At 44.3% G+C, this 16,459-nt stretch overlaps 2 protein-coding genes across 2 annotated transcripts in view; both read left to right on the plus strand.

The window, feature by feature from the left end:
* The window catches only part of LOC142468142 (uncharacterized), a 493,482-nt gene that overhangs the window by 84,863 nt on the left and 392,160 nt on the right, over nt 1-16,459 (plus strand). The window lies entirely within an intron of this gene.
* Nucleotides 1-16,459, plus strand: part of LOC142468299 (uncharacterized) — a 181,412-nt gene that overhangs the window by 68,232 nt on the left and 96,721 nt on the right. The window contains 1 exon segment of the mRNA XM_075574709.1: nt 3,182-4,550. Coding sequence (XP_075430824.1) covers nt 3,182-4,550 — 1,369 coding nt within the window.

The following is a 16,459-nucleotide window of genomic DNA, read 5'->3' on the forward strand; positions in this document are numbered from 1 at the left end:
ATGAGGACGCAGGACGTCTGACTGAGACTTACTGAAAACATTGATGAAATCTGCATATACTTCGGGAAGAGTGAAGTTGCTATCAGAAGGCGTTTCCATTCCCGCGATAACTGTGGCAGGAGCTATGACCGGTGAGGATGAGGTGTCTGACTCTGGCTCCCATTGAATCGGTTTGCAGTCCCTCCACTGTATGCGTGGGTTGTGATGCTGTAACCACGGTAACCCTAGGATAACTGAAACATCAGGAGAGTGTATTACGTCAAAGGAGATAATCTCGGTGTGAGAACTGGCAGATAAAGTGAGAGTTAGAGTCTCTAACGTGATAAAAGCAGGTTGCAAAGGATGTCCATCAATAGCCTCGAGTCCAATTGGTGCTTTCTTGGAGATAAGAGAAATCTTGTTACAGGTGGCGAACTCTTGGTCCACAAAATTACCACCGGAGCCTGAATCGAGAAAAGCAGCAGTAGTTACACGAAAATTCGGGCCTTCGAGCGAAACTGGGAGCATAATCCTCTTAGGGAGTTACTCTTTAGAGAGGGAGCAAGAAGAAATTGATCCGAGGGTAAGTCCCTCTTGCATGGCTGGTCCTGTTTGTTCCTTGGGCCTCAAAGGACAAAAACGTACCACATGATCTGGTGAACCACAATAATAGCATAGGCCCTCATTCTGGCGGCAAACCCTCTAGGCCGTCCTGTCGGGAGTACGGATCCGCTGACTGCCGATCTGCATGTGTTCCACAGCGTCAGGAACAGACCGAAAAACCGGAGGAGGTCTAGGAAAAGGAGATTCAGTAGGCACGAACCTGGGACATTGGCGTTCGTGACGTTGCTCCTGGAGGCGCAGATCCATGCGTATGCACTGTGCGATCAAATCCTCCAATGCTTGGGGTCGGGGCTAGACTGCAAGTTCATCCTTTACAGATTTGGACAAACCTTGCCAAAATATAGCAGAAAGTGCCTCTTCGTTCCACAGAGTCTCTGCTGCGACGGTCTGGAATTCCAGTGCATATTTGGCTACAGACCTACGACCCTGAGACAAATGAACTAAAGAAGAGACAGCAGTATCTTTGCGAACAGGAATATCAAATACGTGGTGGAATTCTTGGCGGAAAAGCTGGTAATCCGACGTGGTCTCCGGACGCAGCTCCCAGATGGGAGAAGCCCAGGCCAAGGCATCCCCTGTTAAGAAAGAGTAAACATAGACTACCTTGGTGCATCCGTTTGGAAAGAGGCTTGGAGATGTTTCAAACTGAATTTCACACTGGTTCAAAAACCCTCGACAGGCCAGAGGGTCACCCGCATATGCTTTAGGCGTAGGGATTCTTAAAGGTGCGGCTGCTGCTGGTGGCGGAGTGGGCTGTAGTGAGAGAGTGGATAGTTGTTGAATCAAACAGGTAATCTGCTCTCCAAAAGTTTGGATGCATTGTGCAAGGGTCGTAATTAGCTCCCCCACCTCAGCCAGGTCTGCATTTGGGCTCTGCATAATGTCACGCTGTGCAGACCAGACCAGTCCCCTGTACTGAGGTGGGATGTAGAGTATACGCACCGACAGTAGAGGGGGCGTGTCCGGGATGAGGCATAGTAGCGTGGCCAGGCCTGGATGTAGATAAAGAATGGTCAAGTACTTGCCGAGGCCGAGGATATAGAAAGTTCCGTAGTCAAAATCCGTAGCAGGGTTCGAGGGTCTTAGAGGTTAGAGTAGTCTGTAGGAAAGCCAAGTTCGGGAGCCCGAGGGGATATTCAGACGAGCCGGGTCTGTAGTTGTAAGGAATAAACACAAGAGAGCACGACACAGGTTCCAGGCAACACAGGTAGCAAGGAGCTATGCAGAGCAAGGAAGTGAAGGCAAAGCAGGATATTTAAAGCGACAGTGACCAATCCGGACGAGGGGCATGGCGGAGGCGTGTCGAGGAGCTGCTCGTGAGTGGCTGAGAGACCAGGAAGTAGTAGAGCACAGCTGAGAATCTGTAACACCAGTGCCAGAATCCAGGATGGCGGCGGTGGCAGAGTTCAAGGTATGCGCTGGGCGGCGCCATGGGTAGCGACGGGGGGCAGGGGCAGCAGCCGCTGCAGTACTGGTAGTGGGTAAGGAGGGGTCACGCCGCAAGGGACGTGACCCCCGATTCCTTACAGTTGGGGACCTGTAGGAGAAGCATGACTTTTGCAGAGGGGGAGGGGTTTAAGGGTGAGATTTGATTGGCGGTGAGGTATATAGGTTATATAGGTAGGGGTCAAAGGTTTCACCTACCTCTTCGTCATCTGAACCAGTTTGAAGTCCCACCCTCCCTCCCTGTTGTTCAAGAATTGGGGTTTCAAGCTTGTTGTTGCAGCATGGTGATAAAGTTAGAGGGGTTGGAGACCATGGAAAGTTGTCTCAACAATTTGTGGTTATGGGAAAGCAGTGCTATACCTGGCTTGGGCATCCAGTAGGGCAGTGAACTTCCAGTGATGTGGTGTGTTTTGGGACAAAATGGCCTGGGCGACTGTTGGCATATAGAAGAACAAGCTGTGGGTATCCCCCTGGCTTTATGTTAATGTGGGCAGAGTAATTTAGATGGGTACCCCTAGTTTTGTGTAAATTTTGTATTTACTGTATAAATAAAGGTGCATTATAAATAAATAAACCCCATTCCCAAACTCGAAGCATGGGTAAGTCATGTCAGTCCTGTGGGTATCCAGTAAACAGGAGCTCAAGTTACACTTAGTTTTCTTTGTTTTAGGCAATTTTAATTAAAAAATATCTCAGGTGAGGTTTGTGTCAGGAACAAGAAACAAGTTACAGAGCAGGACACGAAGAGGTTCATCTCTGTCACCAGCTGGTGCGTTTATAGTGGGGACCTCAAGACAGGATATTTTTGAGGATCCCACTAACTCTCTGTCTGGGTTTCTCTAATCTGAATGTCAGTCACCAGAGTACTCCTGGAGTTATTCCACTTACAGATATAGCAGACTTTGTTACCTCGTTAAGCCACAAATAACATGTGAAATAACTTATCTCCTTAACCATTGGCTTCAATGGCACTAGTGTGAGATAATGCACCAGCGTTAACAGGTGCAATAATATCTACATCTGTGGGAGAAGTGCAAACATTTTATATTAACTGAAATGTTCAACTAGAAATGTTACATTATTTTAAGGTATTAATTAACTTCTTTACTCACAGTGCATTTCTTTCCAACAGATGGATCCATGAGCCGAAATACACCTGCAGGACACACCCCTCTCTGCTCACCAGATTGTGTAAATGAAGATATCTCTGTTATTAAAAGTGATCAAAGAGGAAATGGCTTGAGGCAAAATAAACTAAGCAAAAGACAGAGAAAATTTGAGAGAATTATGGCTCAGGGATCAACTTCATGTGAAGACGGAAATCTCAGAGAACATACAGGGACAGAATATGCAGCTACTCATATTAAGGAGTGTGGCAAAGGAAACGCTAATACACAGAAAACTCACAAGAACTTGTCAGTAATTAAATATAAGTGCAGTGAATGTGGTAAAAAATTTAACAATGAAACAACTTATACAATTCACCAAAGAACACACACTACAGTGAGGTGGCACAAGTGCTCTGAATGTGAGAAATACTTTACTAATAACTCAGATCTTGTTAAACATAGGAGAATTCACAAAGGAGAAAAGATTGCTTGCTCTGAATGTGGGAAACACTTTGTGCATAAATCAACTCTTGTTAGACATCAGAGAATTCACACAGGAGATAATCTATTCCCTTGCCCTGAATGTGGGAAATGGTTTACCAGAAAAACTTATCTTGTTAAACATCAGAGAATTCACTCAGGAGAGAAGCCCTTTGTTTGCTCTGAATGTGGGAAATGTTTTACCCAAAGCTCACATCTTGTTCAACATCAGAGATTTCATACAGGAGAGAAGCTGTTTCCTTGTTCTATATGTAAGACATGCTGTAGTAGTAAGGGTGATCTTATTAGACATTCAAGGATCCACACGGGAGAAAAGCCATTTGTTTGCTCTGAATGTGGGAAATGTTTTAACAGGAAGTCACATCTTGTTACACATAAGAGAATTCACACAGGAGAGAAGCCATTTGTTTGCTCTGAATGTGGGAAATGTTTTACCCAAAACGCACATCTTCTTCAACATCAGAGATTTCATACAGGAGAGAAGCTGTTTCCTTGTTCTTTATGTAAAACATGCTGTAATAGTAAGAGTGATCTTATTAGTCATTGGAGGATCCACACAGGAGAAAAGCCATTTGTTTGCTCTGCATGTGGGAAATGTTTTAACAGGAAGTCACATCTTGTTACACATCAGAGATCTCACACAGGAGAAAAACCATTTGGTTGCTCTGAATGTGGGAAATGTTTTAACAGGAAATCTCGACTTGTTACACATCAGAGAATTCACACAAAAGAGAAACCATTTATTTGCTCTGAATGTGGGAAATGTTTTATCGAGAAATCAAATCTTGTTACACATCAGAGAATTCACACAAGAGAGAAACCATATGTTTGCTCTGAATGTGGGAAATGTTTTATTGCTAAATCAAAGCTTGTTAAACATCAGAGAATTCACACAGAAAAGAAGCATTCTCCATGCTGATGACCATTTATTTTCTCTAAATGTGGGAAATGCTTTATCCAGAGTTCAGAGCTTATTAAATATCAGATACCCCACTGGAAAACATACCATTCAAAAGGCCACTGCGAGTGTCATGAATTTTACTCTCAGAAAATTCAATACATTAAACATTTGGGTGCCCAATGAACATAGCCAGTATGTCATGGGATCTGGCACTCGAGGGGCCCCATGACGTAGTATCTACGTCCTAAAGAACGTGCTCATTTTTCTAGTCTAGATTGCGTTCCGTGATCTGTCACCAAGTGGAATGGAAGGAGAGGGTTCATGTTTATTAAGTGGTTTCGCTTTTGTTCAGTCATCATTGATGGAGTGATCGCAGGTGCCGGAGGGGCTTCCGGCACTCAAAGGGTTAACATCCATAATTATTATGCAGTGCTATTCCATATGATACCTTCACATTAATGGGTTGCTAGGTGTGTTCCAGCGCTCAAAGGGGATTTATGGAATCTACTTAATGGGTGTAAATAAAAGTTGAGTACAAACCCAGTTTTAATGTTAATTATCACCTTTAATAGAAAGTTAAGACGTAGTTTGTAAAAATGTATTATTATAATAAACACTTTGTCCAATTTCCAACTGACCCTATTTGACCTTAAGCGTTCTTTTATATTTAGGATAGGATGTTTGATTTTCCTTACTGTACTAGCCTCTACTCCAGTACCTCTGGGAGGCTACTGCAGAGATCCACCACCCTTTCTGTTTAATAGTTAGGAATAATATTTATTTGTTATTAATAGAGTGGACAAGAGATCCCCTCCTCCCCACCCCCCGACTGAATTTAGTGCCATGGCAGCCCCAGAAAAATAAAGGGATTCTTCATGCTGGGAATTAATAAAACAACATATATAAGCTAAAACATTTTTTTGATAATTCACCTTTCTCACTCAACATAGAACAAAGATCTGCTTGTGAGTACTGTTTGAGCCGCTCTGTTTGGCCGAGGTGCAGTTTGGGTAAAGTGCAGTTTTTATCAAGTGTAGAGTTACAATAAAACCAGGAGGAGTGTAAAACAAAGGATTGAAAACACGTTAGTTAGATTTGAGAGCTAATATGTAGTTATCACGTGTTACCACACAGCTGCATATATTTATTCCCTGTTGCAGTGTGTAAGCACCACCATGAGTGGGAGAAGGATTTAGAATGCCACTCAATGCACATTTGGCCACATGTATGTGCACTTAAAGCAGCCAGGGAGCATTCCTCTGTGCGATATGTGGACAGGTGATCCCTATGGAGTCTCAGGTTGTTTATCTAAAGAAGCAACTTTGAGGGACATTAGCAATCTTGAAAGTAGTTTATTGCTCACTAAGGAGACCCAGGCTGGGAATAATGGTGTGGAGGGTAAACCTTAATAGGGTTAGGAGCAGGAACAGGTACAGTAGGCAGCTGGGTAACAGTTAGCAGGGAGCTGACATCCCAATAGATTAGCCAAATTGAATAAAGATATTAGAGTAGGTCAGGGCAGAAATGGCCAACTTTCAGCAGATTGATACCTCTAACACCAAAGAGAAAGGCACGCTTCCATAGCTTAATATAATCTTTTAATTAAAACAATAATTAAAATATAATATGTGCACTCACACAGGAGATATAATCGCAATTTGATATATAAATACGGGAGCATCCGCGCGAAGCAGGAAATAGACCCAGCATGCATTCATTCCTCGCTCTGCCCTCTTTGCATCCGATGTGTTCCGTCGTCATGGTGACATCAAAATGAGAAGTGCAACGCATTTCTTTGCCTTAAGCAACTTCATAAGGGGATATACTGTAGTATTACTACCTCAAGCTTGATCATGTATAGTAAAATGTTGTCATAGAACTCATAGATGGTTGGTGACTCCTGACGAAGCCAGCCATTCTATTGGCGAAACGCGTAGAGTGGACCCGCCCAGGAAGTGAGAGGATTGGTGCTGCAAGCTGTCAATCTGCTGCCGAACCGGAAGTGACGCGACGGAGCTGATCGCGCCCACCGGAAGTGACGTATCGCGTCAGAGACATCGCTGGAGGAGATTCCCACACTGACACAGTGCAGAGGAAGCCACGGGGAGACTGTGGAGAAGCCCATCCGAGACGGCGGCGGTGCGGTGAGCTGCGGCAACCACCCTTACACTCCTTATCACTTATACAGTGAATAACGCTTATATTGATTTTTAACATTGTGAGTGCACATTTTAATACTATATAAAGTTTATCCCTATACCATTGATCTGCACCATGGAGGTCTGTTTTTATCTTTCCATGTACGTTTGCAACTGACATCCCAGTCCTAGCTGCTTCCTGTATATGTCCAGTGAGATCCACCTGACTTCACATATCCCGCCACTGCACTTATCCTACTAACTTTCTGTGAGTAGGGAGCACACAGGGGCCAAGCATCATACCTCACCCTTGAACAAAATTGTTTGCACTTAGTGTGTTTTTTTCTTTGTTGTTCTTTCCCTACATGCTCCCCCTGGGTTGAGAAAATACATATAGAACTCATAGAGACACAGAGTTAACCCTTAATGGAACTGAATGCAAGCAGCAACCAATAGGTATAGTAAATCCCTAGAGGAATGAAGTCTTTCAAATAACAGAAAATACAAAAATATCAGTGATTCAGCAGCAGATTCTATGTCTGTAACATATATATATATATAATAATGATGTAAACATAAAAATGATCATTTCAAAATCTCAACCCAGGTTTAATAAAAAAGGATGAGATGTTTGTCAAAACATTTTTTAATAGGAGAAATATATTTCTTTAAAATAATCTATATTCAGGGCCGCCAACAGAAATCATGAGGCCCAGGACAAATGAAAGGAGCGCAAAACCCATGGTGCACCTACCACGGGAAAACATTATTTAGCACGCAACTTTTACTTAACCCCCCAATACATATAAAAATACACCCCATCCCCAATACATATAAAAATACACCCCATCCCCAATACATATAAAAAATACACCCCCACCCCCAATACATATAAAAATACACCCCATCCCCAATACATATAAAAAATACACCCCAATACATATAAAAAATACACCCCCACCCCCAATACATATAAAAAATACACCCCCACCCCCAATACATATAAAAATACACCCCCACCCCCAATACATATAAAAAATACACCCCCAATACATATAAAAAATACACCCCACCCCCAATACATGTAAAAAATACACCCCCAATACATATAAAAAATACACCCCACCCCCAATACATATAAAAAATACACCCCACCCCCAATACATATAAAAATACACCCCCACCCCCCAATACATATAAAAATACACCCAACCCCCAATACATATAAAAATACACCCCCATCCCCAATACATATAAAAATACACCCCCACCCCCAATACATATAAAAATACACCCCAACCCCCAATACATATAAAAATACACCCCCAATACATATAAAAAATACACCCCCACCCCCAATACATATAAAAAATACACCCCCACCCCCAATACATATAAAAATACACCCCCACCCCCAATACATATAAAAATACACCCAACCCCCAATACATATAAAAATACACCCCCATCCCCAATATATATAAAAAATATATCCCCAACCCCCAATACATATAAAAATACACCCCCACCCCCCAATACATATAAAAAATATATCCCCAACCCCCAATACATATAAAAATACACCCCCACCCCCCAATACATATAAAAATACACCCCCACCCCCCAATACATATAAAAAATATATCCCCAACCCCCAATACATATAAAAATACACCCCCATCCCCAATACATGTAAAAATACACCCCACCCACAATACATGTAAAAATACACCCCCACCCCCCAATACATATAAAAAATATATCCCCAACCCCCCAATACATATAAAAATACACCCCCATCCCCAATACATATAAAAATACACCCCACCCCCAATACATATAAAAAATACACCCCCACCCCCCAATACATATAAAAATACACCCCCCCCCCCCAATACATATAAAAAATATATCCCCAACCCCCAATACATATAAAAATACGCCCCACCCCAATACATATAAAAAATACACCCCCACCCCCAATACATATAAAAATACACCCCCACCCCCAATACATATACAAATATACCCCCACCCCCAATACATATAAAAAAATATATCCCCACCCCCCAATACAAATAAAAAAATATATCCCCACCCCCCAATACATATAAAAATACACCCCCACCCCCCAATACATATACAAATATACCCCCATCCCCCAATACATATAAAAATTATACCCCACCCCCAATACATATAAAAAATATACCCCCACCCCCAATACATATAAAAAATACACCCACACCCCCAATACATATAAAAAATATATCCCCACCCCCCAATACATATAAAAAATACACCCCTCAATACATATAAAAATACACCCCCACCCCCCAATACATATAAAAAATACACCCCACCCCCCAATACATATAAAAAATATATCCCCACCCCCCAATACATATAAAAATACACCCCCACCCCCCAATACATATAAAAATACACCCCCACCCCCCAATACATATAAAAAATACATCCCCACCCCCCAATACATATAAAAAATACACCCCCACCCCCCAATACATATACAAAAATACACCCCCACCCCCCAATACATATAAAAATACACCCCCACCCCCCAATACATATAAAAAATATATCCCCAACCCCCAATACATATAAAAATACGCCCCACCCCAATACATATAAAAAATACACCCCCACCCCCAATACACATAAAAATACACCCCCACCCCCCAATACATATACAAATATACCCCCACCCCCAATACATATAAAAAAAATATATCCCCACCCCCCAATACAAATAAAAAAATATATCCCCACCCCCCAATACATATAAAAATACACCCCCACCCCCCAATACATATACAAATATACCCCCATCCCCCAATACATATAAAAAATATACCCCACCCCCAATACATATAAAAAATATACCCCCACCCCCAATACATATAAAAAATACACCCACACCCCCAATACATATAAAAAATATATCCCCACCCCCCAATACATATAAAAAATACACCCCTCAATACATATAAAAATACACCCCCACCCCCCAATACATATAAAAAATACACCCCACCCCCCAATACATATAAAAAATATATCCCCACCCCCCAATACATATAAAAATACACCCCCACCCCCCAATACATATAAAAATACACCCCCACCCCCCAATACATATAAAAAATACATCCCCACCCCCAATACATATAAAAAATACACCCCCACCCCCCAATACATATACAAAAATACACCCCCACCCCCCAATACATATAAAAATACACCCCCACCCCCCAATACATATAAAACAATATATCCCCACCCCCCAATAAATATAAAATAAAAATCAGACTTGCCTTGTGGATGGTCTCAGGTCAACCTCGGTGGCTGCAGGGTGGGGGGTGGTTTATGGCTGTGGGAGGGGGGGGTGGTGGCTGCAGGGTGGGGGGTGCCTGCGAAGGGGGGGTCGTTGTGGGATGGGCGGTGGGCCGGTGGCTTAGGGTGGTCCGGTGACTGCTACTGGGGGGGCCGGTGGCGGTGGATGCTACAGGGGGGCCGATGGCTGCTACTGGGGGTGCTGTTACTATGGTGAGGCCATACACCTTAATGATTGACCTGTCCACATCTCTCTCTGAGGTTATCTTAGTTTGGCTTATCTCTTGCTTGCTTATCTCTTTCCTTCCTACATTGCACTCTTTAATCATATGATATCAATAACATAGAGTCCTTAGCATCAATTTGTGTGCTCCCAATGTTTTATTATTAGGCATGCCAATTATCTTTATTGCTTGTGGACATGACGGTATATAGAGGCATACATAGCCACCCCACTAATACACACTACTGTGTCTTTTCCTTCTGCGGGTATACGTCGCAGGCCAATCAATGATGAATTTACATTAATTTGCATAGGGCTATATAACGCACGATCCTGCTCACTGGCCCTTCCCCCGTTTCAGTCTTGAAAAAGCGCTTGCACGCGAAACGCGCTCGTCGACTACAAGTGCACGCGCAGGGTTCCCTACCCACCGAACAAGCCGCGCCTGCCTGCGTGTTACCAAGCTGCCCATACATTTTACTAGAATGACGGTATAAGGGCGCGACTAGGGTTCATTGTACCTCTGCTGATTATCGTTAGCTTCTCATTGTGCTCGGTCATATATGTGGACCGGGCAATCCGCATCCATACACTGCGGCAGGTCATATCGCTCGGTGCTTCCAGGCTGCGGCCTCCTCAGGTCACGGGCAGTCCGTTATACCGCTGCCACTATCATCAGTTTGTGCGTGGACATATCATCAGGCAAATAAACAGGCTTTTTCAAGCCTATATTATACTAGTGAGCCTGTTCCATTCCCATACTTACCTGCCAATATGTACTTTGACGGTTGGTACACGTACTAGCCCAGACAGCTATTACACTGTATATACTGCTGTATTGTGAGAGACTCCATTATATAGTTTCAAGTTATCACCTCATATGCTTGTTACTTGTGGGGTCTTCTGCTGGGATGAGATGCGCTGTGGTGCATACGCTATTATAGCTACATACTGTATAGCGTTTGGGGTTCCCACAGCAGCATTACTTCTCCAAGGAGAGCTATTTCAGGTCACCGCTTGTTTGCGCTATTGCTGCCACGAGTTCATTGACCTGACAGTGTCTCCCCTGCCATCAGACGGCAACTTCCATCAGTATCACTGCTCATTATTGTCACTCACCTGTCGGTACGATTTGGGCAGTGGGTCTATTCACACCTTAATACATCTACAGATATGATTTACTAACTGTACTTCAGTGCTCTGTAAACACCACACCAACACATTTTGAAGCTATTACATTTGAGTTCATATTGAATGATTCCATTAATGGGTTATTTACCATGCTGATTGCCTAGGCATCCTTCACAATTTACTGGTAACATACTGTCTGCACCTACTCCATTGGACACCACACTACGTACTGTTTATCTGATTAGTACGCAGTATCGGAGGTCCTTTTCCCGATATCCCCGAGTAGGATGCACTGCATCAATCTATTTTACATAACTGGTCATTTTTAGACACTAGTTCTGGTCTGCAAGCATTCATACCTTACCTGCTTTGCGGGGCCATCACCAGGCATACCACACATATACGGTTTAGCCTTCACTACAGGCTGTGCAACATTTTAAAGTGTAACATTGAAAGGGTCTGGAGTTAATTTTGGAGATTAATCTTTAATCATGGATCCATTCTGAATATCTGGACTAATATTCTGATTTCTTCAAACAGGTATGACTGGTCTTATTTCCATCTAACAACTGAAGGAACTTTAATCTAATTAACATCTACCTGGTATGAGCTTATTAGGCAGACCCCTCCCTTAATTGTTAGTCAATTGAATGTGTTTAACTATATGTAATGGTTTTTCCCCCACCCAATCGCATATAGAGTGCATGTGAGGGGGAATCTATATGTTACCAGGTGTGGTGCGTATACCTGCAGGTTCACAGGAGGCCTGAGCCTCCGCTGATGGGAACCTGGGGTGAATCCTCTGCAACGATCTTTCTTACAGCGCCTCCACCTATGTAGGATTCTAGGAATGTAGAATGTACCCCACACAGGACCCACATATATTAACCACATACACCAAAGGTATATATAACACAGGTTTACTATATATGAAACATGACCATACATGAAACGTAACGTAATATATATATATACCCTTTCTCGCTAAAAGTACAACTGGCAAACGCGTCATGCAGGGCGCAACCCTCCACCGTGTTCCCCACACCGTGTCCACTGTCCCACAACCAACCCCAAGTGTGTGGCGACCGCACAGCCCACTAGTGTGATAGTATATATGTATATTGTTGGTGCACTTATGAACGTACCTGCCGGCGCTCCTGCACCCGGGCCCGCAAACAACTTCAAAAAGGATCCGCCGCTCAGCGATCCCTTCTGCGATATCTTGCCGGCACCAGCACGATGATCCCTCAGGGGCAATCCCACCCTGGAGATAGTCCTGCTCTCTCTGTATAGTAGGCTTGATCCCAAGCCTCTTCAGGGGAAGCGCAGCATCCGCTGTGTCCCTAACTGACAATCCCTAAGGGGCAGGGTTCCTAACCTAGGGCCTGTCCCTGAAGCACTACAAACTGTGTATGTCTCAGGACCTAACTGGGGCCTAGGGGGCTGCTGGCCTAATGCAGTGTGTCACAGACCCCTGCACTCACTTCCTACCCCTAGCTCTTCCTGGTCCTGACTAAACGTGGGCTCCGCGCACGAAATGTATCAATCCCTGAGAGCAGGGAGATACTCCAGCCCTATAGGCTCCCTGATGTCATGTGGTGCGCTCCTGAGGCTCATGGGATATGTAGTCCCTGCTATTTGCCTCTCCTGATTGGTGGGGGCCTCGCACGCTATAACTGCGCATGCGCGAGCTAACAGGGGCCTCCCGCCGCATCTCTACTCTGCGCATGCGCGAGGAACAAACATGGCGGTGCTCGGGATTAACGAGGGTGGGTCACGGAGCACAAAAGAGCCCAGGGCTACATATATTAGGCAGGCTCTTTTGGCTGTGAGCCATATGGCTGTGCAACATTTTAAAGTGTAACATTGAAAGTGTCTGGAGTTAATTTTGGAGTTGAAATTGGAGGTGAAGATTGGAGGAAGATCTGGACTCTGTACAACAACAACTCTGCAGCTGTGAGAACTTGATTTTCTAACTGTTATTATTCTTTGTACTCTTCCTATCCTCCAATACCTGGACTGTCTCCTCCTGCATCTCACCATGCTCTCTCTATTGCTTTTTTTTGCTTATTGTTTCCTCACTACTTTGTGAACGTCTCTGTTCTCTCCAATTTCCCCACTCCCCACTGCACCACTATTTACACCTCTCTCCCAACAACTTCTTTATCCCTCAATAAAAAACACCCACACAAATCCTCTATTCACACCCTCTATCTACTCCTTCCTTCTTCTGGGGATCACCCCTAAGCCTCAACCAAGACACACACACCTGATATCACCCACACTTCCCTGCCATCTCTTCCTCTGTAAATGGTGTTAACCCTCTGATTTAATACTGACTAACCATAAGATTCACCCCACAAGTTACGCATCCCAACAGCCTGCACTCATGGTTACTGTCCCACACTCAGTCCCTCCTACCACCCATTGTGGCCAAGCACTGCCATCTACAGCACTTATTCCCTCACCTGCTGTCTCTGTAAGTCTCCCAACATACCACTTAGATTGTAAGCTCTTCGGGGCAGGTATTTCCTTTCCTATTGTCTGCTTTTTCTGCACTTATTGTATTATTATAATTCCCTGTACTGTATTCTTTGTGAAGCGCTGATTACACTTTTGGCGCTATATAAATAACGACATACAATACGATACTACTGACCGGTTACCAGGTCTATATAGGAACACTTTATCACCATGATTTCATTACCCTAAGGTTATTGTTCCTGCTTAAGGACGGTGGACATTTGTTCCACACTACCACCCTGCGGACTACTTTACCCACAGCGTGGTTGGTGACTGACTCTATACAAATCATTCACCCCCATTTTTGATTCCTGGACACAGTACCGGTGTTTTCATATCAGGATCAATTTTGTTTAATCATCATTTTAACCACCATTATTTTAAATTGGATATCATTCAAGTTATAAGTTTTCTACTACTAATTAATCATCCATGTGATGCAAGAGTGCCCAAAATAGGTTACATTTTCTGTTTAGTATACTACTAAAAATCTTCCCAGAGGAACCTCGGCAGAAGGCTGCTTCTCCACGAGCACCCTTCGGTGACAAGTGTACGTCGGCATGCGAAAAGCCATTCACCGGACTCAAGAAAAGCCTAACGGAAGCCCCGGTCCTGGCTTACGCCGATCCGGAAAAGCCATACGTCCTGCATGGGGATGCCAGTCTCAATGGGCTGGGAGCCGTCTTACACCAGACGTATCCGGCTGGCCTTCACCCAGTAGCGTAAGTGAGCCAAAGCCTAACAGCAAGTTAGCAGAACTACCCGGTTCATAAGCTTGAGTTCTTAGCCCTCAAGTGGGCAGTAGTGGAGAAACGCCACGATTATCTCTATGGTGTTTCCTCCAAAGTACGCACAGACAATAACCCGCTGACGTACATCCTAACGTCCGCCAAACTGGATGCCACCGGCCACCGATGGCTCACAGCGCTGTCCAATTACCAGTTCACATTGAAATACAAGCCCAGGCCTTTAAATGTAGGAGCAGATGCTCTATCCAGGAGACCTGGACTAAGCACGACACCAGACAACAGTCCATGGGAAGAAATCCCTAGACCTGGGATGCGGGCGATGTGTTTCACGGCTGCTGTGGTGGAGGACAAGATTGTGTTCTCCGAGCTGAGAGTAGCAGATTCCCTGAGATGCCAGCCCACGGCACTCCCTGCTGCATACTGCCGTCCAGAAGGCATGACTGTCACTCCAGACTATATCATCATAATATATATCAGAGATATATTAGAATAAGGATCCGGTGGCAAGGGTTATATGTCAAGCCCGACTCACGAGGCATGGGGAACGTGCTGGTGGTAGCCGACCACTATACACGGTACACCCAAGCGTTCCCCACCAAAGATCAGAAGGCGACAACGGTGGCTAAAGTGCTGTGGGAGAAATACTTGTCGTCCACTATGGCCTCCCGTATCGGATGCACACTGACCAAGGCCGAGATTTTGAGAGTAAGCTCGTCAAGGAGCTGCTTAAGTTGCTCAACATTCAGAAGTCTAGAACCAGACACTGCTCGACCTGCTAGGCACCCTAAAAAGCTAGCCCAAGACTGAGTGGAGCAAGAACGTGGAAGCGCTGGTGCATACATACAATTGCACCTGACATGAATCCATGGGGCACAGCCCAAGTTTTGTGCCTAATAGAGACTTTAATGAGACTGTATGGCTAATACCAGATGGGTCAAGACCCCAGGACTATGATAGACTGTCCACAGTGGAAGATACTGCAGCAAAGACTCGCAGGAGTCAGAGAGGGAGACGCCCTCCCACTAGAGTGGCTTACGATCAATTAGGGGCACCCCACTATGAGTCTCAGCAGCCGGCTAAGGAAAAGCTGACCTCAGTTATAAATATGTTCATAGAAATGTACAATATTGTGTAGAATCAATGAACAGATTAAGTTGTACATATTTACTGTATTTTCAGTTATATAACGTTTTTGCATGGTTATATTGTTGGGTTACACTGTTCCCTAGCGGGGCCATTGGAGTTTCCACAAGGGGGAGGATATAACTAGGTGTAGCCACCCCCAATAGGGCTCTAGGGATCTCCCTGCCACAGACTTACATTTGGCGCGCTCAGTGGGACCACGCCAGTCGAAAGAGGGACATCAGAGAAACAGGTAGTGTCCAGGGAGCACTGCTTCCCTGGACTAGGCCAGATCTCCCCTTTAGGCCCCAGCTATGCCCCTGTGGCGAAAATGGGGGTAATCAGCGCATTAATAAAGGCAGTAGGCTCGGCTGGTTACCCCTATTTCGTATTGGGGATGAAGGGGTTAATTTTATATGCTGTTCCCATGTATCATTTTCCCCTATATGCATTGTTGTCCACTTTTTGCAGGCTAGTCACTACCTGCAGTGCTGAATAACAGGAGCCGTTCCATTAAGACTGCTAATTTAGGAACGGAGTGAGCCAGCACCCTGATTTTTGGTGTGCAGCCTCAGTGTAACACCCCAAGAACACATATATTAAAAATATAACTTTGTCATAAGGGAAACATATATTTTTGATGAAGTGCCTTTCTGTGG

The sequence above is a fragment of the Ascaphus truei genome, chromosome 1 (genome assembly GCF_040206685.1).
Source record: "Ascaphus truei isolate aAscTru1 chromosome 1, aAscTru1.hap1, whole genome shotgun sequence".
In the NCBI taxonomy this organism is placed as follows: Eukaryota; Metazoa; Chordata; class Amphibia; order Anura; family Ascaphidae; genus Ascaphus; species Ascaphus truei.